General features: G+C 48.5%; 9 protein-coding genes across 9 annotated transcripts; 3 read left to right on the top strand and 6 right to left on the bottom strand.

The window, feature by feature from the left end:
- Positions 1-6062: 6062 nt before the first annotated feature.
- Positions 6063-7297, bottom strand: N7525_008950 (uncharacterized protein; the record flags this gene model as incomplete). Its single annotated transcript, XM_061214556.1, has 4 exons — positions 6063-6620; positions 6770-7051; positions 7108-7199; positions 7258-7297. Coding segments are annotated over 4 exons (972 nt in total), but the record flags the coding sequence as incomplete, so codon positions are not given.
- Positions 7298-9484: 2187 nt separating this feature from the next.
- N7525_008949 (uncharacterized protein) lies at positions 9485-10028 on the top strand (the record flags this gene model as incomplete). Its single annotated transcript, XM_061214555.1, has 3 exons — positions 9485-9672; positions 9701-9862; positions 9893-10028. 3 exons carry the CDS (start codon positions 9485-9487, stop codon positions 10026-10028), a joined length of 486 nt encoding a protein of 161 aa, XP_061068986.1.
- A 1151-nt stretch (positions 10029-11179) lies between these two features.
- N7525_008948 (putative pathogenicity factor) lies at positions 11180-13482 on the bottom strand (the record flags this gene model as incomplete). Its single annotated transcript, XM_002563013.2, has 3 exons — positions 11180-12980; positions 13238-13276; positions 13418-13482. The coding sequence occupies 3 exons, from the start codon at positions 13480-13482 to the stop codon at positions 11180-11182; spliced, it is 1905 nt and encodes a 634-aa protein (XP_002563059.2).
- A 941-nt stretch (positions 13483-14423) lies between these two features.
- N7525_008947 (uncharacterized protein) lies at positions 14424-17276 on the bottom strand (the record flags this gene model as incomplete). Its single annotated transcript, XM_002563012.2, has 2 exons — positions 14424-17010; positions 17059-17276. The coding sequence occupies 2 exons, from the start codon at positions 17274-17276 to the stop codon at positions 14424-14426; spliced, it is 2805 nt and encodes a 934-aa protein (XP_002563058.1).
- A 1624-nt stretch (positions 17277-18900) lies between these two features.
- On the top strand, positions 18901-20529 carry N7525_008946 (snoRNA-binding rRNA-processing protein UTP15; the record flags this gene model as incomplete). The annotated part of the gene is made up of 1 exon (XM_002563009.1): positions 18901-20529. The coding sequence occupies one exon, from the start codon at positions 18901-18903 to the stop codon at positions 20527-20529; it is 1629 nt and encodes a 542-aa protein (XP_002563055.1).
- A 158-nt stretch (positions 20530-20687) lies between these two features.
- N7525_008945 (phytanoyl-CoA dioxygenase family protein) lies at positions 20688-21620 on the bottom strand (the record flags this gene model as incomplete). The annotated part of the gene is made up of 1 exon (XM_002563008.1): positions 20688-21620. The coding sequence occupies one exon, from the start codon at positions 21618-21620 to the stop codon at positions 20688-20690; it is 933 nt and encodes a 310-aa protein (XP_002563054.1).
- Positions 21621-22169: 549 nt separating this feature from the next.
- N7525_008944 (uncharacterized protein) lies at positions 22170-22823 on the top strand (the record flags this gene model as incomplete). The annotated part of the gene is made up of 1 exon (XM_002563007.1): positions 22170-22823. The coding sequence occupies one exon, from the start codon at positions 22170-22172 to the stop codon at positions 22821-22823; it is 654 nt and encodes a 217-aa protein (XP_002563053.1).
- A 157-nt stretch (positions 22824-22980) lies between these two features.
- Positions 22981-24300, bottom strand: N7525_008943 (putative sulfate/molybdate transporter; the record flags this gene model as incomplete). Its single annotated transcript, XM_002563006.1, has 1 exon — positions 22981-24300. The coding sequence occupies one exon, from the start codon at positions 24298-24300 to the stop codon at positions 22981-22983; it is 1320 nt and encodes a 439-aa protein (XP_002563052.1).
- An 853-nt stretch (positions 24301-25153) lies between these two features.
- On the bottom strand, positions 25154-26032 carry N7525_008942 (uncharacterized protein; the record flags this gene model as incomplete). Its single annotated transcript, XM_002563005.1, has 1 exon — positions 25154-26032. One exon carries the CDS (start codon positions 26030-26032, stop codon positions 25154-25156), a length of 879 nt encoding a protein of 292 aa, XP_002563051.1.
- Positions 26033-26109: the final 77 nt, after the last annotated feature.

Below are 26109 nucleotides of genomic sequence, written 5' to 3'. Positions count from 1 at the left end.
TAAACTAACGATAAGCGAGGTAGAGCGAGTTCCTCTTATAATTCTATTTCTTAATTAAATACCGACTAGGGAAGAAAAATATTATTATAAACGTATTATCGAGAAAGGAGTTACTTTATATCGATAATAGTAGGTAGTTAACGCTCTTACTAGCGGACTATTTAAAGAAGGGCGTTTATCTACTAGATTTAAACCTAATCTAACTAAAGGACGCGTAAGAAGTTATTAATAGAGTAAAATAGGTAAACCGCGAGAGTTCGGAGCTCGATAAATTCTATCGGATTATAGTAGAAGGAAATAACCTAAAATAGACCCTCTAAGACGGACTCCTTCTCTATAAAGAACGCCTAGAAGTTCTAGATAAAGATAATCTATATACTAGATTACTCGATATAGTATACCGATAACCGATAACTTTATATCCTAGTATAGAAAAGCTAAAGAAGCTTATTTCTATAAGATACTATTAGCTTAAGTAGATAGTAGATATTAAACGATATATAGATAACTACTTAGTCTATAAACGAACTAAAGTATAGAGGGATCGAGTTCCTAGACTACTATACCCCCTCTCTATCCTAGAAAGGCTTTAGTAATATATTTCTATAGATTTCCGCTTATTCCCGAGGGACCGATATAGGTATAATACTATCTTTATAGTAGTTAACCGCTTTAGTAAGAGACTAATTTCTATTCCCTACTATAAAGATACGAATACAAAGTAGATAGCTCGGTTATTTATCGATAATATAATATAAACTACTAGTTTTTTAGAGACTATTATCTCTAACTATAGAGGATAGTTCGTTTCCGAGTTCTAGACTAAGTTCTATCGAATCTTTAGAATTAAGAGAAAGTTATTAACTATATACTATCCCTAGACCGATAGTTAGAGTAAGATCGCGAATTAGTATATAGCCTAGAGATTACGACCCTATATTAAGTAGAACTAGGATAATTAGTTAGAAATACTACCTATAGTAGATTTTATAGCTTCTATCTTTCCCTAAAATACTATAAAGAAGTCTCTATTCTTTATCGAGAGAGGATATAAACCGGCTATATCTTTCGACTAGAAAGATTAGGAAACTATAATACTAAATAAGTAGGACACTATATAGATACTTTTAAATCTATAAGAGATCTAGACTTAGATAAAGGAATAGATTATAAAGTTATAGTAGTTATAGATCCGGTAGGCGAATCGATATCGGAGAGAGGAAGATTTCGGTATTAGCGACTATATTTTTATAATAATAAAAGACTAGTAGCTTACCTAGCTAGGTCGGAAACTCGCCTACTTAGCGAGTGGTCTATATAAGATTATTAATAAGATTAGCAATTCTTATAAACTTAATCTACTAGATTCGATCTAAATATACCTAGTTTTCTATACTAGTAAGCTACGAAGAGTAGCGACTACTAAGCCCTTAATAGGATAATATATTAATCCCCCTCTACTAATTAAGATTAATAAAGAAGATAAATAGGAAGTTAACAAATTGCTAGATATAAGAACGTATTACTAGAAACTATAGTATCGAGTGTAGTAGTTAGGATATAATCTTAATCTATAATAGTATCCCGCTAGGAACTTTAAGTATATACTATAAAAGGTTTAAGAGTTCTATAATTAATATCCTTCTAAACTAGGTCCCCTAATACGTTTATAAGACTAGATTAATACTTTAAAAAGAGATATTATCCTCGATAAATATCCTAATAACGATAAGCTAGTATTTAGAGGCTAAATATAGTTTTAGCCGGGGGTTATATAATGATCTAGAGGTTCTTACAGTTATATAACGATATTTGTTTCTAGGTATATAATAGACTAGAGTCCGGGACGAGGGTCGACAGAGATTTCTACCTGAAGTCCCCGACTAGAGGTCTCGACGCACAAAAGGATCTTATAGTGTCGATCCTTTCCCCTTTTTCTCTTGCCCCCTTGTACTTAGTATTCTGAATTCAAATGCACTCTTTTCCTATGAAGAACTGGCAGGTCACACTTAAGTCCTTATCGATACCGATATAGGGTTATTTTACTATCTTTTCGGTACTTTAAAAGTCTTTTATTATAAATAGTATCTAGAATATACTATAGATATAGAGTCTATCTAAAGCGACGCCTTTTAGCGTTAAAGATAAGAAAAGTATAGCTAATAATTTATTTTTAATAGTAAATTCTTTACTAACTATATTATATTCCGCGCTAGTATCTAGATCTATATATATTTCGCGACTATCTCCTAAAGTAATCGGTATATAAAAGCGTACTATAGTCCCGATTAGCGGGTATTAAGCTAGGGTATTAAAAGTTAATCTAGCTCCTCTACTTTTCCCTACTATCTAGTCTAATTTACTTTTAATACTTAGACTAAGGTTCCTCTCTATAAGTATTTATTTACCTAATAATTCTTATTTTAATAAATAAAATAGGTACCTTTTAGTACTAAAGCGGTACTATTTCCTTTTTTAGTAGTCTAGGAGTTCGTATTAGAACTTATCGAGTTTTATAATTTTCTATTAGATCTATACCCTTTAGCTCTATCTCTAAATTAGCTTTTTTTATAAGGCTATCCTCTTCTATAACCCTTTAGTATTTCGGTATAGAGATAATTCGGTATCGAACTATAATAGTTTCCTTACTTACGCTTATTATATCGCTAAAATAAGTGGTCTTTCTTTTTCTAATATATAAAATAGATATAGTAAAAGGTAGATACTAGTTTTAATATCTTATTTTAGTTTATAGGAAGTAATCTATTACTATTTATAATTATAATATCTTAAAAGGGTTTCTATAGCTTTATAAAAAGCGTCTAGGCCCTTTACTCTTTAGTCTATTTTAGTAAGTAATTCTCTAGCGATTTAAGATAGTTTTCGAAATTCCGAGAGTCTTAGTAAAGTCTTATTATCGCTTCTTAAAATAGGATAAGGATATTAGTAATAATATTATATAAACTTCGAAGTAATATTTTTATCTATTCTTAGAAAGCCTCTTAGTTCGATATATCTTTAGGGTATTTTCGTTTATAAATCGCCTATTTACCTTTATATATAGTATAGAGGAAGTTAGTAGCTATAAAGACTTTCTAGGTTCTTAAGATATACTTCTTTAGGGCTCCTCTAAAGAGTATATTAAGGTCGTTTAACTAATCTTCTCTCTACCTAATACTAAAGTTCTCTTTAAACTTACCGATATCCCGCTTAATCTCTCCCTTCTAGCTTTACTCGCTCTCTATAGAGGAACCGCGATTGTTTTAGAGCTATTTCGATAGTCCTACTAGTTTTTAGAGCTTTTTCTTATTTTCTATAACTAGTTTTTAAGCTATAAGAATTTATTATTATAAAGCCGCTTTTACTTTATACTCTATAGCCTAAAGCTCGAGTCTTCGGATTATCTTATTAATAAACTAGTGGTTTTCCTCGAGTGGTTTATCGCTCGGCTTAGGCGAGTTTCTTTAGGTTTAAGTCTCCCTTAGTTCCTCGCCTAGTATAGATATCGGTTATTCGCTACCGATCCGACTTAGATACTTAGGTACTTTAGTGTTATTCCGTAAACCGCTATAGATAACTAGAGGAGCTATTATATCTTAGGTAGTTAAAGAAGAAGAGTTAGAATTATAAAGATATATAGTTATTAGGTATAAGACCTATTAACCGGGTAAGATATAAATAGCGGGGAGGGGAATAAAAGTGTATTATCTCTATATATCAAGACTAACTCTTATTAGAAGTTAGGGGGGGCCCGGGGGGCCCTAGGATTAAAGGAAAATCCTAGTGCGCTAAGAAGTAGGGTCGATCACCTAACGAACCCCGCACGTATTGATTACGATATATACTACGTATATCCTATCATTCCCCGTTTCATGATTGAAAGGACCTTTATCCTTTACACTTAGTAGTAACTATAGGGCGCTATTGCTTTATATACGCGACTTTAAGATTACGAAGTCTTCTTCTACCTTGTATCTCCCTTCCTTTCGGAGTATACGCGCTATGATTTACTTAGTGAGCAAAAAGTGGCAAGGTCTGAGCACTAATACGGAAAGAGATCGCCAGGATGTGGCAGAGGAAATCAAGTACATAGGAAATATATCCTTCTTCCTAGGAGGAAAGCTACCTTCCGATAATTAGAAGTAGACGCTAAGCTTAGAGGCGGTATTGGCCTTAATATAATTTGCTATCGCTACTAGCCGACTCGAGGCTACTTAACTATACTAATAAATATAAATCACCCCCTTTCGCCGATCTAACCTACTAACTACCTTATATTATAGATAGTAGACACGCTTTAACTACCGAAAATAGGATATTAAACACTTAGAGAAGCGCCTTTAAGCTAGCCTACTAACTAAAATACTAACCTACGAGGATCCGCTATAATACGGATATCTAAGATAATATATATTATAAGGCTTTATATATAGGCTCTAAGCAGATATAGTACTATATATATTACCAGGGTGCTTTGGGCGCCCCCCGGACCCCCAGCCTCTGTTGCTGAGCGTTAGCTTAATCCGTATTTTTTAAGCGCTTGTCTTAGTGCATTGGTAGAGACAACTAAGTATTCTACGGATATCTATAGGCTTAGCGTGACGCTAGAGGCCAGCACCCAGGCCAGCACCCAGGCCAGCACCCAGCACCGAGGCCAGCACCCAGCATCCAGGCTAGCACCCAGCACAGCACCCAGCAGAGCGCCGAGGCCAGCACCGAGGGCAGAAGCCAGCATCCAGGCCAGCACCTAGCACAGCACCCAGCACCGCACCCAGCACCGAGGCCAGCACCGAGCACCGAGGCTAGCACCCAGCATCCAGGCTAGCACCCAGCACAGCACCCAGCAGAGCGCCGAGGCCAGCACCGAGGGCAGAAGCCAGCATCCAGGCCAGCACCTAGCACAGCACCCAGCACCGCACCCAGCACCGAGGCCAGCACCGAGCACCGAGGCTAGCACCCAGCATCCAGGCCAGCACCTAGGCTAGGAGCAAACAAAGTCACGTGACCGTATAGATCCGATTGGTGGATGACTAAGGCACTAACAAATTCTGCCGGAAGAGGATCACATGACATTAAATTTTGAGGCCCTCACCGCCCCACTATTTTCTGGAGACCCATAGGAGAAGAATTAGATAATCGAATAAGACCCAGGTCACGTGACATGAGAGCAACCCCCCTTATGATATGGGTGCTTCGCTAACGCTCCGCAATAATATGTATAGTAGATCAGAGATAGTTCCCCTTTCGGCTTAGCCGCCGGGCGTTAATAAATTGTGTGTGTGTGTGTGTGTGTGTGTGTGTGTGTAAGCGACTTTTACCCGTAGGACATGAGCTGCGCGGGTCAGTACGTGGCAATCCCACAGAGGACTAACAAGCCGCGGTAAATAGAATAGAGACCGAACTCAGGAAGCTAGCCTAGGGAATGAACTCGCGATCCGACCTGTCCGGACAGAACCCGATGCGGCAAGTGTTTTGCGTCTAGATCGAAGTCGCACCTCCACTTGAAACACGTCACAAGGATAAGTCCGTCACTCGCGCCCTGCCAAATGAAATAGCCAGGCACGCTCTCGACAACCTCCTCTGGAGCAATAAAAAGCACAAAGTAAGAAACGTCCTTGACCACATTCAATATGCACCCCACAATTCCGGCAGTGGATCCCTCTATGCTGAAATTCTTCCACGTTGATTCATCCAGTTCAAACCCTCCGACCAGGATACCGAGGCCAGACGTAATTGCACTGACTGCAGTATCGACAATGACAACAAAAGTATCGACCCCTAGGCCCTGAGCGACCTCGCCCGCGGCGCTTTCTTCCTTGCTTGACACGCCGGACATGCATGCTGCGAGGATATGAGTCACGTTCTTGACAATATTGAAAGCGCAAATCTGAAAAAGGGTCAGCGACTTGACCTCTGGTTGTAGCATTGAGGGAAGGGATCCTGTTTACCTGTCCACGGAACACCATTCCAGGCATGTCAGGATCTGTAGGGAATGAATGAATTGTATAGACACCCTGAAATATAGCCCAGAGACAATCGGTGATGCCAATCCCCGATGAGACTTTGACGCCGCCAGTGGCAATCTGCTTTAATAATTTGAAATACTCGACGATCCGATAGAGGATGGTACAAGTCACCACGAGGCCGCCAGTAAGCGTATGGAAGTCAGTGATGGCCTTGGCGGGAAGCCGCGGGGTGTAGACTCCCACGAGGCGACCAAGCGTCGTAGAGCTCTGCAGGTCGGGGATGACCGGTGGTGCTTGTCCAGTGACGATGCTTGTGATGGCATTGGTGACAAAACCAAGAATCAACGAGACAGCATCAAACACGGTCAAATCGTGCCCGACTATGGTCTTGTATAGACCACTGAGAACGGGGATTGTAATCTTCGCGTTGCCGTATTTGCTTATTTGCTGGAGAAGGGCGTGAAGCCCGTCAAGCATTCCACCAGCGATCAATTTCAGGGTATCTACACCAGGCTGCGCAAATTCCTGTAGCAATGTGAATGTCTGTCCGGAGGTCATGGAGCCCTTCTGAGCACGGTTGCTGTTGACCTTGTTGGCGAGGCCATTGACATGCCTCTGCATGCTTTGTACATGCGGAAGGGTCTTGTTCCAGCACTTGGTCACTTCAGGATGTGAAGTCAAGCCTAGGCGCATATGTATTAGCAGGCGTGAGTCTTGGAAAGAAAACAAAAGCGCCTACCATGTTCGTTCTGTGGCATTGTCGCCATTCCTCCATTCTTCATTCTCTCCCCCATCCAGGCAACTGAGGTATTATACGATAGCCCCTTCAGCGATGGGTTGGAGTCGGAAGATATTTTCTCGCCTATATCAGATCGTGCCTGACCCTCCCTCATTGTTTTAGCCGCTTCGCTCATCTTGCTAGATAGCCTTTCCCCTGCATCTCCTGCCTTCTCAGCCAATAGATCGATTGAAGAGGTGAGGAGGGCAGAAATCGAATTCTTAGTGCTTATAATCTCCTTCCAATTGAAGATATGCCCTAGAATATTAATGAGATCTTTTATCACAGTCTTGAGCTTTTTCCAGACCTGTCACATATTCTTAGAACTATGACCTTACTTATCATGTAGTGGGGTTAACTCACCCAGCTCATGGCATGCATAACTTTCTCAACGGTATCGAGCACAAGCTTGAAGACCTTGTTGCCGATTTTGCAGACAAAACGCAGAAATTCATCTATAAGCAGGCTGTGAGTGCTAGTATTCGTCATACTTAGTTCATTAGGGATACTGACTTGCCGACTCGACAAACCAATGTTCGACATTGTGAGCCATTTTCGTAACGTAATGCCATGCATCAGAGAGGATGTCAAAAAGTCCCTCGGGAGGTGGAATAACGCTACCGTCTGCGCCATCAAAGAAAGCAACGGTGCCATCTGGGTGCAAGCGCTTTCGGGCGATTTGTAGGGTTTTGAACTGGTCAAACCCATGCTGTAGGTCCTCGTCGGGAGGCCCCTCGTGCTGAGGGAATATTGTCCGGCCGTTCTCGAGCTTGAAGCTCTTGAAGTCTTTCCATGACTGACAGCTGTCGATGATCTCATCCCAGCGAGCTTCCACCTTCTTAGACGGGTCGATGACGGTCCGACTCACGTCAAGCGGAGTCTTAGTGGCGGTCTGAAGACCGTCAATGGTAAGAATTGGACAGGCCATTGAGGTGGTTGGAACAATGAAGTTCAGTGAGCCTTCAAAGTCCGCTAGGTACCATCGGGGGCTTGGGCTCAATGTCACATTTCGCCCGTTCAGGTAGCCTGTCACTGCGGATGAACTGCGAATCTGAACCAATCCTCCGATGAGGGGAGATTGGTCTTCTTGCAGTGGCCTTATAGTGATGGTGTAACCATCCACGTCATGTGTTCCCTCGCTGTGGTAAGTGTAAAATGGCTTTTGGAGCCAATGTCCAGTATCAGATGCCTGCTGAAGGTGGGTGAGACTACCATTGTAGTCTGCCACAAACAGGGATTGCCAAATATGACCAGCAAATTCACCAATCATCAGAGGCTCGGCGCAAAGGGAGTCGCCGGCTGGAAGCAGCAAGACTGGGGCGGGAAGCATGTCTCTGCGTTTGTCTTTGATTGTATTGGTATTGGTGCGGACATAGCCGACTTCGTTCAGGCTGCTCCTAAACCAGATGCATTGATCATCTCCCCAATGCGTTGCTTGTAGATTCTTGCAGCTCTGAAAATTTTTGTCACCACTGAGCCTTTTCCACTGACCATATACCAAGAAACTTCTGGACCACGGTTCAAAGAAGAGACCCTCGCTGGTTGATATCATGGGAGCGTCCGCATCTTCATAGTCCCGGACAGTACCGAGAGTGAAGATATTGTCTGTTGATACTCTTCAGCGCACGTTCTTCAATGCGGCAGTACCCATAGTGATTCAAAATGCTTACCGTATTCAGGTTGTAGCATCGCACCATGCATAATGCGTTTATATCCTGCACTATGCGCATCCAGTCCCATAAAGTAACTTGCAAGTTTTCTTTGGCCCTTGAAGTCATATAGCAGATAAAACCCATGCCATTGGCCAGCAGTAGATGGGGCAATTTTGAGAATGGTCCCGTACGAACCCGGGATGATGACATCAGTCGTTTTTGACCAGCTGTTGAGATTCGGTGCCCAAATCGTCGACATGGCCTCGCTCATGAGCTGGTTTGGTCCCTTGATCTGATGAGTCAGGATGACAAATGGAAAGAGGGTTCCCGAATTTTTCCACATGCGCGTCTAGAGATGAGATGACCTTACGTTAGTACATCATCTGGAATCGCTCAGGGATGATTACCATGATGATTTGCTTGACCGACGCAATGTCGGTTGACTCGCCCTCTAGCTTCTCCAGTTTTCGACCAGGGACCAGGCAGTTTGGCGTGAGAGGCTTCGCAATGACCAGATTGGACGTTGTGGGGGTTCTTAGATAAGCGAAAGAAAGATATAAGTTCAGCGAGTCGTCTTGCGTGACATCGAAAGCCTGGACAGAGGCATCCAAGGGGATATCAAACGCTTGGCCGAGATCGAACACATGCAGGACATCCTTCTCATCATGCCGGACTGGTCGACTGGGGTTAGATAATTGGAGCCTCTTTCCATTCTACCTTAATTTCACATACTGATCTGCAGCTTTGGCCGCGACTCGTCCGAAAGATGAACCACCATTGGCTGTCGGTGCTCATCCATGATGACAGCAAATCGCTTCTTTGGGTTTCCGGGTATTCCAGTCTCCCCCTCGGAGGTTGCAATGGGAGAGACGGGCTTCCCAGCGACTAGGTTGGTCATGAATTCCGAATCATACTTGATGGAAGCCATTGTCGACCGCGAGTATGTTGTCAGAGATTTGAATGTCACGAGATATTCTACCAACACGAGTAGAGTGAGAATGGACAGAACGATCAAGGGGACGAGGGGACCAAAGGGTCCCCTTAAATAGCATAAATGGTTGATGCATCTCGTCAACCCCCTCCGAGGTATGTATCTCTTTGAAGTGGCGGTCAGCCGAGGACTGGGCGACCCTTCACTGCTAGCTCGACGGCGGGATCTGTTCAATATCGCAACCGGCGTAGGCCGTGTATCACAACAGATGGACTCGACGTGGATCGTCGCAAATAAGTGGCCAGCGGCTGCACACGACCTTTCAACCTTCCAACCCCAGTCGAGGTATGTATCTCTTTAAAGTGGCGGTCAGCCGAGGACTAGGCGACCCTTCACTGCTAGCTCGACGGCGGGATCTGTTCAATATCGCAACCGGCGTAGGCCTTGTATCACAACAGATTGACTCGACGTGGATCGTCGCAAATAAGTGGCTAGCGGCTGCACACGACCTTCCAACCTTCCAACCCCAGTCGAGGTATGTATGCCATATATATGTTGTGCAAAGTTATGCCTGTGGGTGGGCTCCTCGATACGTGCAGCCCTATCGTATTCTCTCGGCAACCTCTGTTCAATGCCCTGGCATTGTGGACTCGATCGGTCTGTGCCCGTGGCTCTCGGGCTCTTCCAAAGCATCGTACTAGTCGGATCAACGATCTTTTCCGTCACGGCCCGTCCCTCGCCAATGTGGGGCGAAAATAGCCATCGTTCGCCCAAAACTTCCATTATCGATTGATTCAGCATTAGCAGAACGTTACGATAGAATATTTTGGCCACTATACATGCGCACTATATGGCGGTATAATACTGCGAGCCTTAATTTGACGCGGCTTATTCGATGCCCAGTAACTTATTCACACTAAGACCTTAGCGGTGGGCCAGAAAATAGTGATTTAGTGTGGAGTGGTCAAGTCAATTTCGGCAATACCTGTACAGAGGGGGGGGGACTCGTGGCGATTCACGTTACGATCACCTACTGAAGGAGACAACCTAGGTAGGTAGATAGGAAGCTCGTGGGAAATAGTGATGGTCCTCATATTCTAATTAAAACAGTTACCAAGTCTCACAATGTAATTGAATTGAACTTGTATTGATACAAACGCTATGAAAGTCCATCCATATGTATCTGTTGAAGGTGGACTTTTCCACTCTTCAATCCTTGCCGAAGGCATATGGGCTTTTTTTTTTTGTTCTTTTCGTTTTTGTCTTCCTACTCTTCACCCATTCAAATCACTATCCATGTCTTAACAAAGTCATAGCAAGCAATGTAAACCTGGGCATGTCACTGCCATGAATATCTTCTTTCGCAGGCCACAGGCCGCAGGCACAGGTTGCAGCTTGACAGAATTGCTTGACACGGGAGATCGATCTGACACTTTTCTTTCCCTTTGCTGATTGAGGACTTTCGGCATGAGGTGGTGGTCACAGCAACATATCTTCCCCATGTTTCACATTTTTGTCGGGCTTCAACTGCTCTTCCATGAAGTCTTCCCATAGCAGCCACGTGAAGTCGAGGAAGATAGTATGCCCTCAAGACTGATGATAAGGGGGTTTTTTTTGGAATGTCTGAGGGTTAGATACAACGACCAAAAGGCATGCCTAAGCCACGTGAATGAGACCAATCGATATTGTGATCAAGTTGGGTTGTCGTTGGAGCGGGCAAGTGCGTAATCTGTCAATAGGCTGCTTTTTCTTTTCTTTTTTTATTAAAAAAAATTCCGTTTTTCAATCCTTGTTCTTATGTGACCGGTGGTTGGTAAGACTATGAGCAGCAGACTGGCAAGTTGATGGCAAGCTACCTGTCACCATCCTTTCCAGGCTCACCATCCTTGCCGGGCTTCTTGGTAGGCACACGGTCCAGGGCCTTGATGTAGACCCGTTCGCTGCGTCGCCGCTGGCTCTCAGACTGGCCGCGGTTGGTCCCAGCCCTGCCAATGTGAGGCTGCATTTGTGAGAGATTGGCCCCAGTCATCTCAATCGTAGAAAGGGACTCGGAGCGGCCATCAAGACGGGGTGTCGTATTGTTAGCAAAGTCGCCGTTCGTCGGCTGACTCGATTCAGCCCGAGCATTGATGTCACAGCTATCCTGGATTTCCCCAAGGATATGTCCCCCTCCTGAGATCCTCCGCTCTGCTTCGTATTCCTTGACATCCGTTGGGCCGTTGGTGGCAGATCGCTGTCGTAGAGCAGCCTCCTTGACCCAAGGCTTGAAGTGAGGTAGGATTTCAACATCAGGAAAACGAACCGTGCTAGCACGCACGCGTAGGGGGTCGCGGTGGGCGGGTTTAGTGATGCGTCCCCTTTGGCCGTTTGAAAGACCACCCCGACGAGGACTTCCTGGTCCACTCGGGGACTTGGGAAGATGGTTGAGCTGTTGTTGGGCTCTTTCTTGGTTTCGGAGCCTCACCATGTGGTTACGCACCAGTTCGATGATGCGGCGGATTTCTTGGAATGTCTTTCCGTGACCGACGTGTTGGCGAAGCCAGTCTGGAACGGGGGCGATAATGGCAGTTGGATGCTTACGGCCTGGAGGGCGAGTAACGGTGCCCGAGGACTTGTTGTCCTGATCTTGGTTCTGACCGACAGAGGGAGTAGTGTTGTTCTGGTTGGAGGTCCCTGAGTTTGGTGCGCTTTCGGTTTCCCGTCCGACTCGCATTTGCTCTCGGCGGCGGAGGATAAGTTCGAAACTCTCCACTCCATCCCAGTTCTCCATTCGGTTCAGGGATTCTAGAAGGAGGTCACACTGCGTGAATGGCCATTGGTCTGCGCGATATCGCGCACGCTGGTAGTGCTTTCGGCAATAGTGGACCCAGACGCCAAGTGGGAACAGCTTGGTGACAGCTTTGTTCCTGCCAAACACATGTGAGACAACCTTCCGGTAGTGCATTCCATCAGGTGAGGGATGCATTCGGCATGGAGCAGCAAATTCACACAAGTGATCCTCATCGTTCTTGCTGGTATCCTCTTTCTTGTTGGCCGGCTGTGTGTCGGGCCCCGGGTCGCATCCCTGCACTTGTTGTTGGTCGAGAGGGTATCCATACATGTTGCCGTCATTGGGAGGGTAAGTATGTCCAGGAGAGTCCCCTAGGTTGCCTGAAGCATAACCACGTCTCTGGGCGTGGTTCGGAGGTAGCGTCGGGGAGGAGCTCGGCAGATCATGAGGCATTTGGTCGTTCATTCCAGGTGGGATATACATCTCCCGAGGATATTGATTGAATTCCGTAAATGGGATTCTTGGCACTTCCCGGGATCCATGAACACCTGCCGGTTGGATCGAGCGCCTAGGACTTCTGCTCCGGGCCCGATACTGCCCCCGTGGATGGTCAACTCGCTCTAGTCGATCCCGGTAAGGATTGGCACGGTCCGCAGCACTCCTCAGCTGCTCTCCTCGACTAGGGTCATACACGGGGTATGACCCATGTCCGCTAATGACCCGGGCCCGGCCTTGATATGATGGGATGTATTGATTGAGGTGACTAGCCGGAGGGCTAGAATCCATTGCGTCCAGCGGTATCAATGGTGAGGTCTGCGGAGGAGAGAGAAGTAGGGACAGCGGAGGGTTTCCCTGGTAGATTGTCTGGGGAGAGCCGCTGGGGCTATTATTTCGATTAGCTGAATTTTTCACACCCATGATGTTGTTGACAGTCAAGAGGGGCTTGGATCATAGAGCACAGTTGGTAGATAGTGGACAAATAAGAGATAAGTAAGAGACAAGTAAGAGACAGGTAAGAGACAGGTGAGAGAAAGGGAAAGGAATAGCAAAAGACTGTCAAAAGCTAAAGGTGCGACGGCAGACAGAGTAGGCTTAGATGCTAGGAAAGTGATGATGCCAGGGGATATGTCGTGTACTCACGTCGTGAAAGGCCGGTTGGCACAGGCAGTATTGCCAGGCCTAAGCCCTATGAGTTAGCAAATGTGATCCCACAAACACAAAAGACGAGGATATCGACAAGTCACGGAGGAAGGACGAGGATGACTCTCAACTGATGAAAATACGGAATAGGTCCCGGTGATGATGAATGAATATACGTACCTTTTCGAGTCCTCCTCAGGGAGGTGGGCCTGATGGCCTGGGATGTCACGGCCGTGACCTTCCATGCTGTATGGAAGCTGAGGTGTGAGACAATATGAGGAAAATGGAATATGGGAAAGTATGCTCTTGATGACGAACGTACCTAGCTAATGATGAGATTTGATAGCAAAGCTCGTTGCCGATGCTGCACGAGCTGTCTGATAGTGTGAGCTTGACGTGTTGGGCAAAAGAAAGGGAAACAGTGTGAGGATAGGATAGAGGGGGAAGAGCAGGATCAGAATAGGATGAGCTTTTATAATCTTGCAGGAAATTGCCTACAATGTTTGTCCTTGATCGAGTTCAGATCACTTTTTCCCTTTGTTAGATATCACTATCCCAATATCTACATCGTGAGCTGCGCATCGTGTGTGCTCTCTAGTAACCAGGTAACATATTGTAGCAGCCGAGTCTGTATGATCCATGTACTAAGTACGACGGTGGTCCTTATATCCGTAGAGACAAGATCCGGGACATGTGTTTTAAATCCATTAGGGATCACCAGATTCTAGAAGAGTGTTAAAGTAATGAGGTTGTTAGCTCGCACAATATCTCCATATACGACCGCATGCTGCGAAGGACAACCGGACTACCACAGACAACCAGAGTTAGCAGAGTGGAATAAAATGCACTGGAGGAACCGGGGTATCAGGGAGACTTATATAGACAACGCTGAGGACTACTGTCGGACCACCGAGCAGCTACATCAACGAACTTGTCAAACACAGTCTCAAGTCTACAGAAACACACATCTAGCGAGAGTCAAGGTTTAAGGTATCATTGGTTATTCCTGAAATGTGTGCATCATCAGAACTGTACCCCCCGTAAATCAAATCCATAACGCCATCTTTGCCGGATATCAAGATCAATGCAGTCTGAAAAAAAAAAAGTTGCAGGGAAATATACCACCGAGGGCCCAAAATAGACATAGCGTACATAAGTCATCCATAAGTGTAGAAAGAATATCGTTTTACCTAGCGAAGCCCATCGACGCTGGTTGTCTTGGTACATACTTTCGAACGGCCCCCCGGGCAGGGCTGCACGCCGAGGAGCCAATGTCAATCGTACTCAGCTCTCGGCTCAGGGCATCCATGCGAACGTTTCCGTTTGGATTGCCAGACATGACGGGGTAGCTTGGGCTTCCTCCGGTGATTGGCACCTTGCTTGGAATTGGAGGGCCTGAGCTGTAGTCATACAGCGGCGATCGAGACCCCGGAGATGGCGAGACAGAACTTCGGGAAGAGCGCGGCCGCTCAACCGAAGTGGGTGTGTTGTACGCCCGACTTCGCGTGTAGCTGTCGGAGCGCTCACGCGCGTAGTCTGGCCGAGGCGGGGTTCGGACCAGTGCCCCTGGACTTGCGTGCACATGGGTGGGTGTGTACTGGACTGGACGATCCGACGGATAGGTAGTGGTCTCCGTTCTGAACCCGACACGTGGCGGGCCTGTGCTGCGTGATGAGGGAGAGTCGTTGCCTCGAGAAGTTGGCCGAGGCGAGTGTTTGAAGCGAATAATAACCTCAGGCTTGCGGTTCTTCCTTTCTGGTTCGGGTGCCCATGTATCGGTGGGAAGATGGTCAGAGGGGTCAATTTCACGACCATCATCCCCGATGATTGGGTGATCCACGTCTCGATGGGGTTCAGTCTTTCCACGTATCACGGCATCTCTAGCTTGCGAAGGCGTGTCGTAAGCCGGCGAAGGACCTCGGCTGGGGGTGTGAGAGGCATTCGGGTTTAGAGAGATATAAGAGTCGGGCGAGAAAGGGATTGAAGAGCCACCCCCGACGTCTGAGGAAGAGGGCCGCGGACTGACTGACTTCCGGGTCACAGCCCGCACATCAGGGCTGACAGAGCCACCTCTGCTAGAAGTGGGTCTTTGTTCAATAGGTCGGGGGGATGTTCGTAGAGGGTAGACAGGGGCATCGTAGTGGACGGGTGCTGGCACAGGAACTGGTGCGGGCGGCTGAGAAATCATCATCTCATCGTCCCAGTGTGTGCTGCGTCTGGGGGCTGATCGCTCGAGTGCTGCTGTCTCAGATGACTCTTGCGGTTCATAACCTGCGACTAGGCTTGCGGGCATTGCTGGGGAGGTTCCCATTGAAGAAGGCTCCTGGTAGCGATCGCGGTGAGACGAGGTAGACATGCTCGATGGCAGATGGGGAACCGAGGATCGAGAATTAGGTTGGGGTGCGTAGGCTGCATAAGGTTGGGGCGAGGTTTTCGGGCTAGGTAGCTGAGAGTGCGACCTTCGTGACCGGTGTGCTGGCGGAGGAGGGGGAGGTCCGTCATCATCTTCATCTTCTACTCGTGGTTGCATTCCGGCGTACTCTGGATGGTAGTCATGGCCATGAGCTGTGATTTGCAGAGGTCGAACTCTGTGCGAATGGTACCGCGAATCATCCACTGGCCCTATAGAGGAAGGCATAAAGTCTGAAGCTGGCAGGCCATGTGCATGCATTGCCCCATATGGCATAGGGTCCGGATTATACCGGGGTTGCTCTATTTGAGCGTAGTGATCGTGATGTGTGGAATGGTATGGCACTTCTTCACGGGGATCTGCCTCGTACTGGCTTTGCCTGGCGAGGCGATAGTCTCTAGAAGGTGGTTGATCATACTCGGGGTGATTCCGCAGTTGCACTTGTTCTTGCTGCAATTGCTCTTGCCGGAGCTGTTCTTGCTGGAGTCGCTGTTGCAGTTGCTCCCTCTGCAGTTGCTCCCTCTGCAGTTGCTCCCTCTGCAGCTGCTCCCTCTGCAGTTGTTCTCGCTGCAGTTGTTCTCGCTGTAGCTGTTCTTGCTGCAATTGCTGATGCTGTAGTTGTTGTTGCTGGTGCTGCTGGTGCTGCTGTAGTAGACGTGAGTCGTATGTGCTATCAGTAACTTCATTGGAGGTATAAGGCAGTTCATGAGTAATTTGTCGGCGGAGAGGGGCAACAGCTGAGTTGTCCCATTCTTGAGTGTTATCGGCACCATCGTACCCACCCCGAGATGGGGGCGGGACAGGAGAAGGTGCACGGTAAGATGATGCATCGTAAGCAGGCTCCGAATTTCTCGGGACATGGGAGACAGTGTCTGGAGCAGTCGCTATGGTGTTTGAATGTTCAGGAATGATGGGCCTCGACGGGGCCGGGTGGTGAAGTGGAGGCGCAGAATGAGTTTGTTCCAGAGCTGGTCTTGCCGGGGCCCCTGGGGGACCACTGGGCAAGGGTCGTCGCTTGACATCTTTCAATTGCCGCGGACCAGACAAGCCCGTATTACTGCTTGGAGTACTGGGGATTTTGCCTTGGACTCGGTCAGCGGCTTCTTGTCGGCGTCCTATTAGGACCTCGTCCTGTTCTCTAGTGTCGTAGTAGGTCATTTCGATTCGGATTTCCCCTGCATATTTCCCACGGTATTGAAGTGGGTGCCAGTGATCATTCTGGCTTCCACCCGGAATGATCAAGTTTTGTAAATCGACCCAGGTCTCGCCGATCAGGTCTGTCTTCTTATCGTCATTGAATACAGAGACCTTTAGTTTGAAGTAATCGGGAGATTCATGTACGGTGAATCGGAGTTCCGAGTCCCTAGAGAAGTAAGCTTCGATTCCCACATCTATCAGGCCAAAAGCTTACCATCTAGGAGTTTGTCCTCCTCGCAAATCTGTTTGTGTTTTCTTTGCTTCCTTGCCTAATCGTGCTGCAGCATAGGGATTCTGCTTGCCCATAGTCTTCCGGTTGGGTAGATTCTTGGCTCGGTCAATGATAGCGACCAAGGTACCGATAACGGGGCCATCGACGGAGATGTCAGCGAAGATGCCCGCCGCATGGTTGACCTTGGAGATCTTCGACATTGCTAACCCAGTTGTTAATGGGTATATTGGATATAGACAGGAAAGACCATCAAGCCAATGCAGTGGGAGAGGGGAAGAAGAAAAGAGAAAAGACAGTGGAATGTCCGATGCAGGTATTGGAGGTGGCTGGGGTTGTATCAGATCTGGGGAGTTGATTGGTTGTTACCCCTGGCGGTGTCTGGACCATACCATGGATACATAGACCTTGCATCATCCGAGTAAACAACCTCCAACTGAAGCACTAGCTTGATCTCTACGAAATTCACTGTCTCATTTCTATTTTCAATCTATATTAACATCCTCATATATATTGCAATCCATTGCATGATGCCATTCAAACCCTCTGCCCAACCTGAGTAAGGTTCCACATCCAGTGGGTCTTCAGCTCGATCGGAATCCCCAGCCACCGCAGATTTGCATGTGCAGACATTGCGCATTCTAGTGGGACAGCGCGTGCATTGCCGACCATTAGGCGGTCCAGACAAGATCGTCATCCCTGTTTCCTCCGAATTCCTGTTTTTGAATCAGGTTTCAGCTGCATTGGAGCTTCAATAAGCTGTCAACCCGTCGCGGCTTCCCCACCTTTAGGGTTTGGGAGCTGCATCACGATGGATCTCCGTTTCGCCCCCACCGGATTGCCATAGCGACCACTCACAGTCCTGATCATCATGGTTATAATGTGACTTGGATTTTAGGTATGCCTTGTGTGGTACTGCATGAATGTCATACATTGACAATATTAGTGAGACTGTCTCGTTCACCTGCTCTCCACACATCATCCCCTACTGACTTCCCCGGCCAGATACTTTGGTGATTACCTACATGTAGGTAATGATGCTGCCTGCCTCACTGCCTCAAGTGGGTTCGTGGGGCAATCAATCCCTGCCAGGGTTACTATTATTACCATGACAAGATGGTTAAAATATGGAAGCCTGCGGCATACAACGAATATCCATCAGATTCAGTTTATCTCTAGGCGGATAGATTGATGGAAGGCGTTAGGCTTACTCGAAGATCTCTCGAGGTTGATTGACCATGATGGTGAACATACAAGACCAAGGATCGATACTCCGGACAGAATAGATTACCCGAAATGGAAGATGCAAATGTCACCTGTCAATTCGGAATATTATGCAGATGGTCTGCCGAGGAAAGCTGAGTGGCCTGGAGCATGGTGCTTGTATCCTCGTGAAGAGAACCTGTAGTGGGTGGAGATCGGGAAATCCAGAAGCATCGAGGTCGAGGTTTCTTGTAAATTTATCTTTACTCTGGAATCCTCTCACGAGGGGTCCACTCTACGCTCTGGCGGCTGTCAGCCTGTCACATACCATTGATGCACAGGTAAAGTCAAGAATGACGCTGGTGGATATGCCAAGAGGCTAATTTCTGGTATGTGGCCTCAGGCCATATATTATAGCCTGATGTCTCAGGCATTAACACCTACCGCCACCATTCCCGATTGGGCCAGACGAACTTTTTTGATCGGCAGAAAAAAAGATGGTCTTCATGAACTTCATGATAGCACTCTAGTCGGCTTAACTTTCCTCCCTCCCATTGCTCATCCTGGGTTAACTACCTAAATAACATCCCCTGAACAACTTGCTGTCTATTCACCACTGCAACCATGGCGGCGCCCGTCCTGCCTCTGCAGCAGGTCAAGCTCGCCTCATTACCCTCGACGCAGTTAACGCCCGAGCAACAATACTGGCGGACATTCAAAAACCCCCTCTTGATTCCGTCACCGGCCAACGGACCGGTTAATCTCATCACTCAACCTTCCATTCCTTCCTCTGCCGCGGCATTCCCCTCTCTTACACAACCGCCCGATGTCTTCACCGTGACAACAGGCGCACGAGTCCAGATCTATTCGATTCGCACACGGAAACTCCTGCGGACACTGACACGCTTCGAAGATACCGTGCGTGGTACTGATGTTCGAGCGGACGGACGTGTCTTGGTAACAGGTGATGACACCGGTGCTGTGCAAGTTTTCGATTCCAAGTCGCGCGCTATCCTCAAGACATGGAAGGACCATAAGCAGCCCGTATGGGTGACCAAGTTCTCTCCCAGCGACCCCACATCGGTTCTCACAGCTAGTGATGACCGTACAGTGCGGCTATGGGACTTGCCGTCGCAAACTAGTGCGCGCACCTTTGTCGGCCACAGCGATTATGTGCGCAGCGGTGCATTCATGCCTGGCTCGATGGCTTCTTCTGGTCTGGTGGTTTCGGGCTCTTACGATCGTACTGTTCGACTGTGGGATCCCCGAGTTGGAAACCGTGCCGCTATGACGTTCAAGATGGGTGCGGCGATCGAGACCGTTCTGCCCATGCCCGCTGGAACTACAGTCCTCGCCGCGGCCGACAACAAGATTGCGGTGCTAGATATTGTGGCTGGTAAGCCGCTGCACATGATCCAGAGCCACCAGAAGACTGTCACTGCCCTTGCGCTGGCCTCCAATGGTGAGCGATTGCTCAGTGGTGCGCTCGATGGACACATGAAAGTCTTTGAGACCACAGGGTGGAACCCTGTCTCTGGATCCAAATACCCGTCGCCCATTCTCTCTCTGCGCGCGATTACTTCCGGAACCGAATATGAGGATAAGCACATTGCTGTTGGTATGCAGTCAGGTCTTCTGTCTATCAAGACCCGCCTGTCTGGTCAACAGAAAATCAAGGAGCGGGAGCGCCGCAAGGAAATGGCAGCTCTGCTGGAGGGCAAACTGGAGGAACACGACCGTGAAGTCGCTAAGAAGAAGAAGGCCCGTGGCTCTGGATGGGAAAAGCGTCTGCGTGGACGCGATTTCATCGGAGAAGGTGTGGAGATTGTCATTGAGGGCCAGGACCGTAAGAAGCGGAAGAGAGAGCAGCCTTGGGAGAATGACCTCCGTAAGGCACGCTACTCTGTTGCGCTAGACCAAGTTCTCAGCTCGGCCGACAAGACTGCACAACTTACACTGCTTACGGCCCTGCGGCACCGCTCCGCCCTCCGCGCCTCTCTAAAGGACCGCGATGAGGTCACCCTCCAGCCCGTCCTGCAGTGGGTTCACAAGAACATCCGCGAACCCCGCCTGGTCGAACTCAGCGTCGAGGTCGCCATGAACCTCCTCGATATCTACTCTGGAAACCTGGGCCAGTCCGCCCAGGTGGACAAGATGGTTGAGCGTCTGCACCGCCGCGTGCGCGACGAAGTGGAGATGGCCCAACAAGCGTGGCAAACAAAGGGAATGCTTGACATGTTGAAGGCAACCTGATCTGACGGCCTTGAATCGCAACTTGGAGTTCGGGGTGTCTGGGATTCGCACACTCGGTGTATATGGCGGGCCATCTTTTGTACAGGATTTGCATAGAGAATAAAAGTCGAACTATTTACCATTATTGACCGTAACATCATTCATTCGTATTCTGTGTATCAAGTATTCAACTTTGAGAACCCGCCAGCAGGGGGCTGCAACCAATTCCGCGCATCATACTCCCACCCCTCTGCGCCCTCGATAACATGGAAGGTATAGGCATACCGACTATTCAGGCTGGTATTCTTCTCGCTCTTATGCAAAACATTTCCATGAATGAGCACAAGCGATCCAGCCTTGATATCAAGAATCTCCAGATCCTCATCTGTAGCCTCCGAACTCTTCTCCTCCTCCATGCCTTTGGGGAGCGAGGGGCCCCGATTCTCAATGAACTCCGTTCCCGTCCCATTCTCCCTCCTCACAAATCTCCTAGCAATGTGTCCACCCTTCCTTCCTGTATGCGACCCCTTGTACATACCCAGCGTCCCATTCGCCGGTCCCGCATCCTGCAGCGCATACCACCAGCCTACGGCAGAAGGCGGGTCCGTATACAAAAACTCCGAATCGCGATGAGACGGCACAGCCCCACCAATCGAGGGCTGCTTGCAGATAACCATACTCTGCAGCACGCGAGGATCGACGAAACCCAAAGACCGCGCCACAGCAGCGTTCCGCTCGTTGAGAGATACGGCCTTGAAGGGAGGCGACAAGGTATGCAGAGAATGACCGATCTTGTTGACGGCGCGGTTTTTGGGCTTCAGTAGCGCGGCGCGGCCGGTTAATGGATCCGGCTCGGTGCCGAACGCGTCTGGCTCGAAAAAGAAGCGGATCTTATCACCCGAGTCCAGGAAGTAGTCGTCGCCTACATGCTCGGCGGTTTCGTCGCCCGTTGTGAACTGGGTGAGGGGGTGGGATTCTAGTGGGAACTCCTCGAGGAGTTTGTTGGTCTCGGCGAGGAGAGCGGTGACCTCGGTTGGGGTGAGGTAGTCGGGGAGGACGAGGTACCCGTTCTCCTTGAAGGAGGCAACTTGAGCTTCGGTAAGTCCAGCCATAGGGTGCTTTATGTTCCAGAGTTGGAGATGAGTTGGTTTCGATGTTCAAAAGCGGGGGAGTGATAAGCCATTTTGATACGCCCAGTACCTTATCTGGGGCTTTATCCGTGCACGCGGCCTTTATGGACAACGCTCACACGCTCAATCTATGCTCTGTTTCCCCGGCTCAATTCTCGTGGGGTATCTCCAGACCCCTCGGCGACACCGATGGGTCTTTGCCTCTGCCATAGAGGTTAGTTGCCGCATGAGGCAATGATGCAAGAGGCAAGCTTCACTTGCCACAGGACAAGACAAGACGAACTATATAAACTTATCGAAATCGAACATGTTGAACTTCGAAAGCTACCAATACAAGTTCCACAGTGCCGATGCCAACATTTCCCACAGGGACGCTTCTACAAGCAAACCAACGGTAAAAAGAGCCTCCAAAAGATCAGTATCAACCCTTCCGTTCACCCAAGTAAACAAACTCAACTGCAAATCACTCAAAAGTGGACCAGTTAAACCTTTTCCTCTCCCATATCCCACCGAGCACTACGGTTCACCACGATGTCCGACTCTTTCACAAGTTCCTCGTACTACTACAGTTCCACAACCAACGGCAGCGACGGCAAGACTACAACCGGACACAGGTATTCAACAACCTCATACACCGAGGCCGACGGCACGACAGTCGTACGTACGGCCCAGCAAGATCTAGGCCAACCAGCAGTCGTTGAGGAACGCAGATACGACAACACAGGCCAGGAACTATTGGCTTTACCGGAGCCCGCAGGTGGTACCTCTGCAGGTGGGATAAGACGCATCACCGAGCTAGACGATGATGTTCCAGATTCCCAAAATAACACGTCCGAAGCTTCCACGCCCCGTGTCCTGGCTGATTTTGGTGGTTCGGCGGCTCAACTCTTGGATGGGGCCAGCGAGAACGATTCGTTTAATGTGGCTTCTTCGCCGCTGGGGTCTAGGGTTTATGACCCCGTGACCGGTACTTATAATGACCAATCCGAGTATGATATCGGTGGGGTTACTAGACGTCATCGACAGATGAGGGATGCTGCTGGTCGGAGGATCGGACGGGATGTGGATTTTGCCGCGGACGGCCTATCGTCGTCGGCAAAGGAGAACCGCCCGTATGAGGATCCTAGTACGGATACAAGGCTGCGGAGAGACAGTGATGTGGATACTAGGAATGTCCAGTTTTAGGGTGAGTGTTAAATATTTGCATTTGCTTATAGTAGGTAAATGTACCTGCTATGTATAAATTGAAGATAATATATCTGGTGAGGTCTTCATGAATATGTGAAGGATGTCGGGAGGTTATAAACCCCCGGTTTCCGATGCTATTGTATGAAATGTATGTTTAGTCATGTAGACGCAAACGACCCTCTGACCAGCGGCTGCGCGCTTGCTCCCACCATTTTGGGATGTCGTAGGACCAGTGGCAAAGCATACCAGCTATGAAGCCGATCGCATCATTTTTGAACCCTACCAATAGTCCCACAGTGACCATCATGACGGTCCAGCGACGACTGCGTTCCTCATCTGTGAGAACAGGACCAAGATGCTGCCCTACATTTGACAGAAGGCCACCATCAGCCTGCTTGAGGTCTCGAGCACCAGTGGTGTTGAGACTCTCGCCCACGCTAAGCAGCTCTGCACCAGCCGCGATCACCATCACGCCGAGAAAGGCAGCTGGGAAGCGCTTCAGCAGGTCAACCAATGTCTCTCCGAAGAGCAAGCCGATAAGAAGTTTCAACAGGCCGAGGAATATCACACTTGCTCCTGAGCGAGCTCCGAACCGATACTGCGCCGCAAGACCACCAGAGCCATGGCAGACTGGCATAGCACCGAACCAGCAGCCAATCAAGTTCATGCCGGCCACGCTCAGCCCGACGTGGGTGATGGATGGAGTGCGCACATTCGGCAGCAGATCATTCGCCAAGTGGACGACCGCCACGATAGAGTTGAGCGTGGTAAGAGGGATTTGGCCAATACCAGCATCCACTGCACCGACACGCCATTGATGCGGGGTCGGAACAAGGGCGAAAGGATGCCACACTTCGAAACCGGGCATATGCCCCGCCAGTGTAGTCCGAATAGTAGCAAATACCAGACCCAGCACTAACACGACAATCGCATAGGGTACTCGACGATAAATATTGGTGAGCAGAAGTGCAACAAATGCAGCAACTGCCCAGATACGGTTATCGGCCCAGGAGGGGCTGATCCAACCTAGCGGATGCAGCATGCTGCTGCAGGCTGCGATGATGAGAGATAACCCCGCCCCGACTTGGATACCCTTAATAACCGGGATAGGGATTACACCGGTGAACCAGCGCAAGATACCCGTCACGCTGAAAATAAGGATACAGGCACCGACGAAGATCCCCGCCGCAGCGATCGTGCCGTTTGAGAAACTACGCGCGATGGCAACTGCGGCGATGGCCTTCATCGGCTGAACTGGCAGCGGAATACCGAAAAATACACCCGTTAGGATATTGAAAATCCCCGAGAATATTAATGTGCTGGCAAGAGAGACGGTGCCGTTGATAGCTAGCGCAATCGCGATAGGCAGGAATGTGCCAAGGTCGCCAAGCGAGCCTGAGATCTCGGAGACATAGTGGCGCCGGAATGTTCGTAGATTATACTCGTTGATTTCGCGTAGTGACTCGATTGCCATGGTGAGATTATATTTCTGAGGTCAGGATGAGGAAGAGGGGGAGTCCGGGGGAAGTCCAAGCTTCGAAGTTTCCAAGGTTGCCTCCGATCGGAGCCGATCTTCCCCGCTGATGTCAACCTTGGAAATCCTGTCTCATCACTTTTCGAGGTCACAGGTTGATTGATATTTGGTTGTCAATATTCTACATTATTTCAACACACTCAGAATCCCTAATCTCAAAACAGACTCTTGCTCTTTCCACGCTTCAGTGCCTTCATGTCGCCCTATAAATATTTTCTTATAGCGACGACTCGGACTCACAGAAACCTAAGTTAGCCCTGAACTAGCTGCTGTTGGATTATCCTACATCGCTGGCTCAATTGGCGACAATACGAAGGTACGTCTGGTCAATGTGACGCCCAGCGCTCGGCGCACGGAGTGGCAGGTGGCTTCGTGGCACTGCTGGCAAGGGCCACCCGGAAGTGCATTCCCGAAACGGTAAAGAAAGAAGGGACCTCGGGAGTATGTCTATGGGGCCAAAGCGCATTCGAACAATATTAGCCTTATTGGCTTTTCTGAGCATTGAACCTTGAAACCCCACTAGCGTTCCACTCAGCCGACCTAATCTAAGTTAATACAGTGGGGAGTATATGTAGAAATAGATATGTATAATAAAAATCAGGGTACGGTAGCGGTAATTTCCAATTAGAAGGAGGTAAAGACGGCGGGTATTTCTATAGATATATATTGCAGGTATCTGGCGAATCCACAGACCTGAATTTGTTATGGACCATTTCAAGTACACATACACTCATGGTTTCGACGTAAGGAGATTCCCACGCAGCAGCTTACCCCAGTTCGAGTCGCAGTCCTCTCATGCCGGACTCCTCAACATCAAGCAGATATAAAGTGCAAGCATTTTCCCAGTACCCGACACAACAGCCATGATAACAACCCAAACAAACAGCTCCAACGGTGTAACCGCCATGATGGAAGTATACACCAAAGTTCCGATAATATAGTAAATTCCCCACGACATCTGGACAGGCCATAGCTGGTCTGCCCCCTGCACCGCGGACGCCCTAGTATCGCCCGATTCCGAGCCCTTCTTCACTCCTCTCCGCCGAAAGCTCTCAAAGAGCGCATGGATCGCAGCGGGAATAACACCAACAAGACACCAAGTCAGCGCAATGATAGGGTATACACAGCCCAATGCAGTCCGCTTCGAGTAGATCTCTACAAGCGCCAACCCTGCATACGCGGCCAGCAGCGCAAAGAGACTAGCAAACACCAGCGCCATGGCACGATATCTCGACCGCAGCGCCGCCCCTGCAATCGAGCTATTGCGCAGCCAATCCACCCAGCGCTCGCTATCTTCATCCGACCACCCGGCCACACCCCCCTTAACGACAGGTTCAAGCCCCAGCGCCCGAACAACAACCTCTGCTAGGGTAGGGAGGGGCGATGAAACAAGCACGACTCTTCTTTCAGGCCATGCAATGTCTCGGAAGACCATAGGTAGCAGGCCCATGACTAGTGCTGTGGCTGCAAATTGCTGATTGCGGGCTGGGTCGGCCTGGCCGAGTGTGCAGATGGCGGCCTTCCAGCAGTCGCCCGGTTCGGGGCCATAATTGAAGCTGAACCAAGGTCGAAATGGTGAGTAAACTATTTCTTCCTCGGGGCAAGTGGATTGGGCGCTCGTAACAGTGACTAGGAGCGGTAGGAGGAGGTACAAAGGAAAAGAGAACGCCATTGCTGCGTGGTGATGCTGGCACGTGACTTAATCGGAGCCTCAGATAATGAACACTCAAGGACAATTTCCAGCCGAAC

Source organism: Penicillium rubens (assembly GCF_028828025.1).
Source record: "Penicillium rubens strain IBT 27055 chromosome Unknown utg000003l_segment0_segment0, whole genome shotgun sequence".
NCBI lineage: Eukaryota > Fungi > Ascomycota > Eurotiomycetes > Eurotiales > Aspergillaceae > Penicillium > Penicillium rubens.
This window is presented reverse-complemented; position numbering and strand designations above follow the sequence as displayed.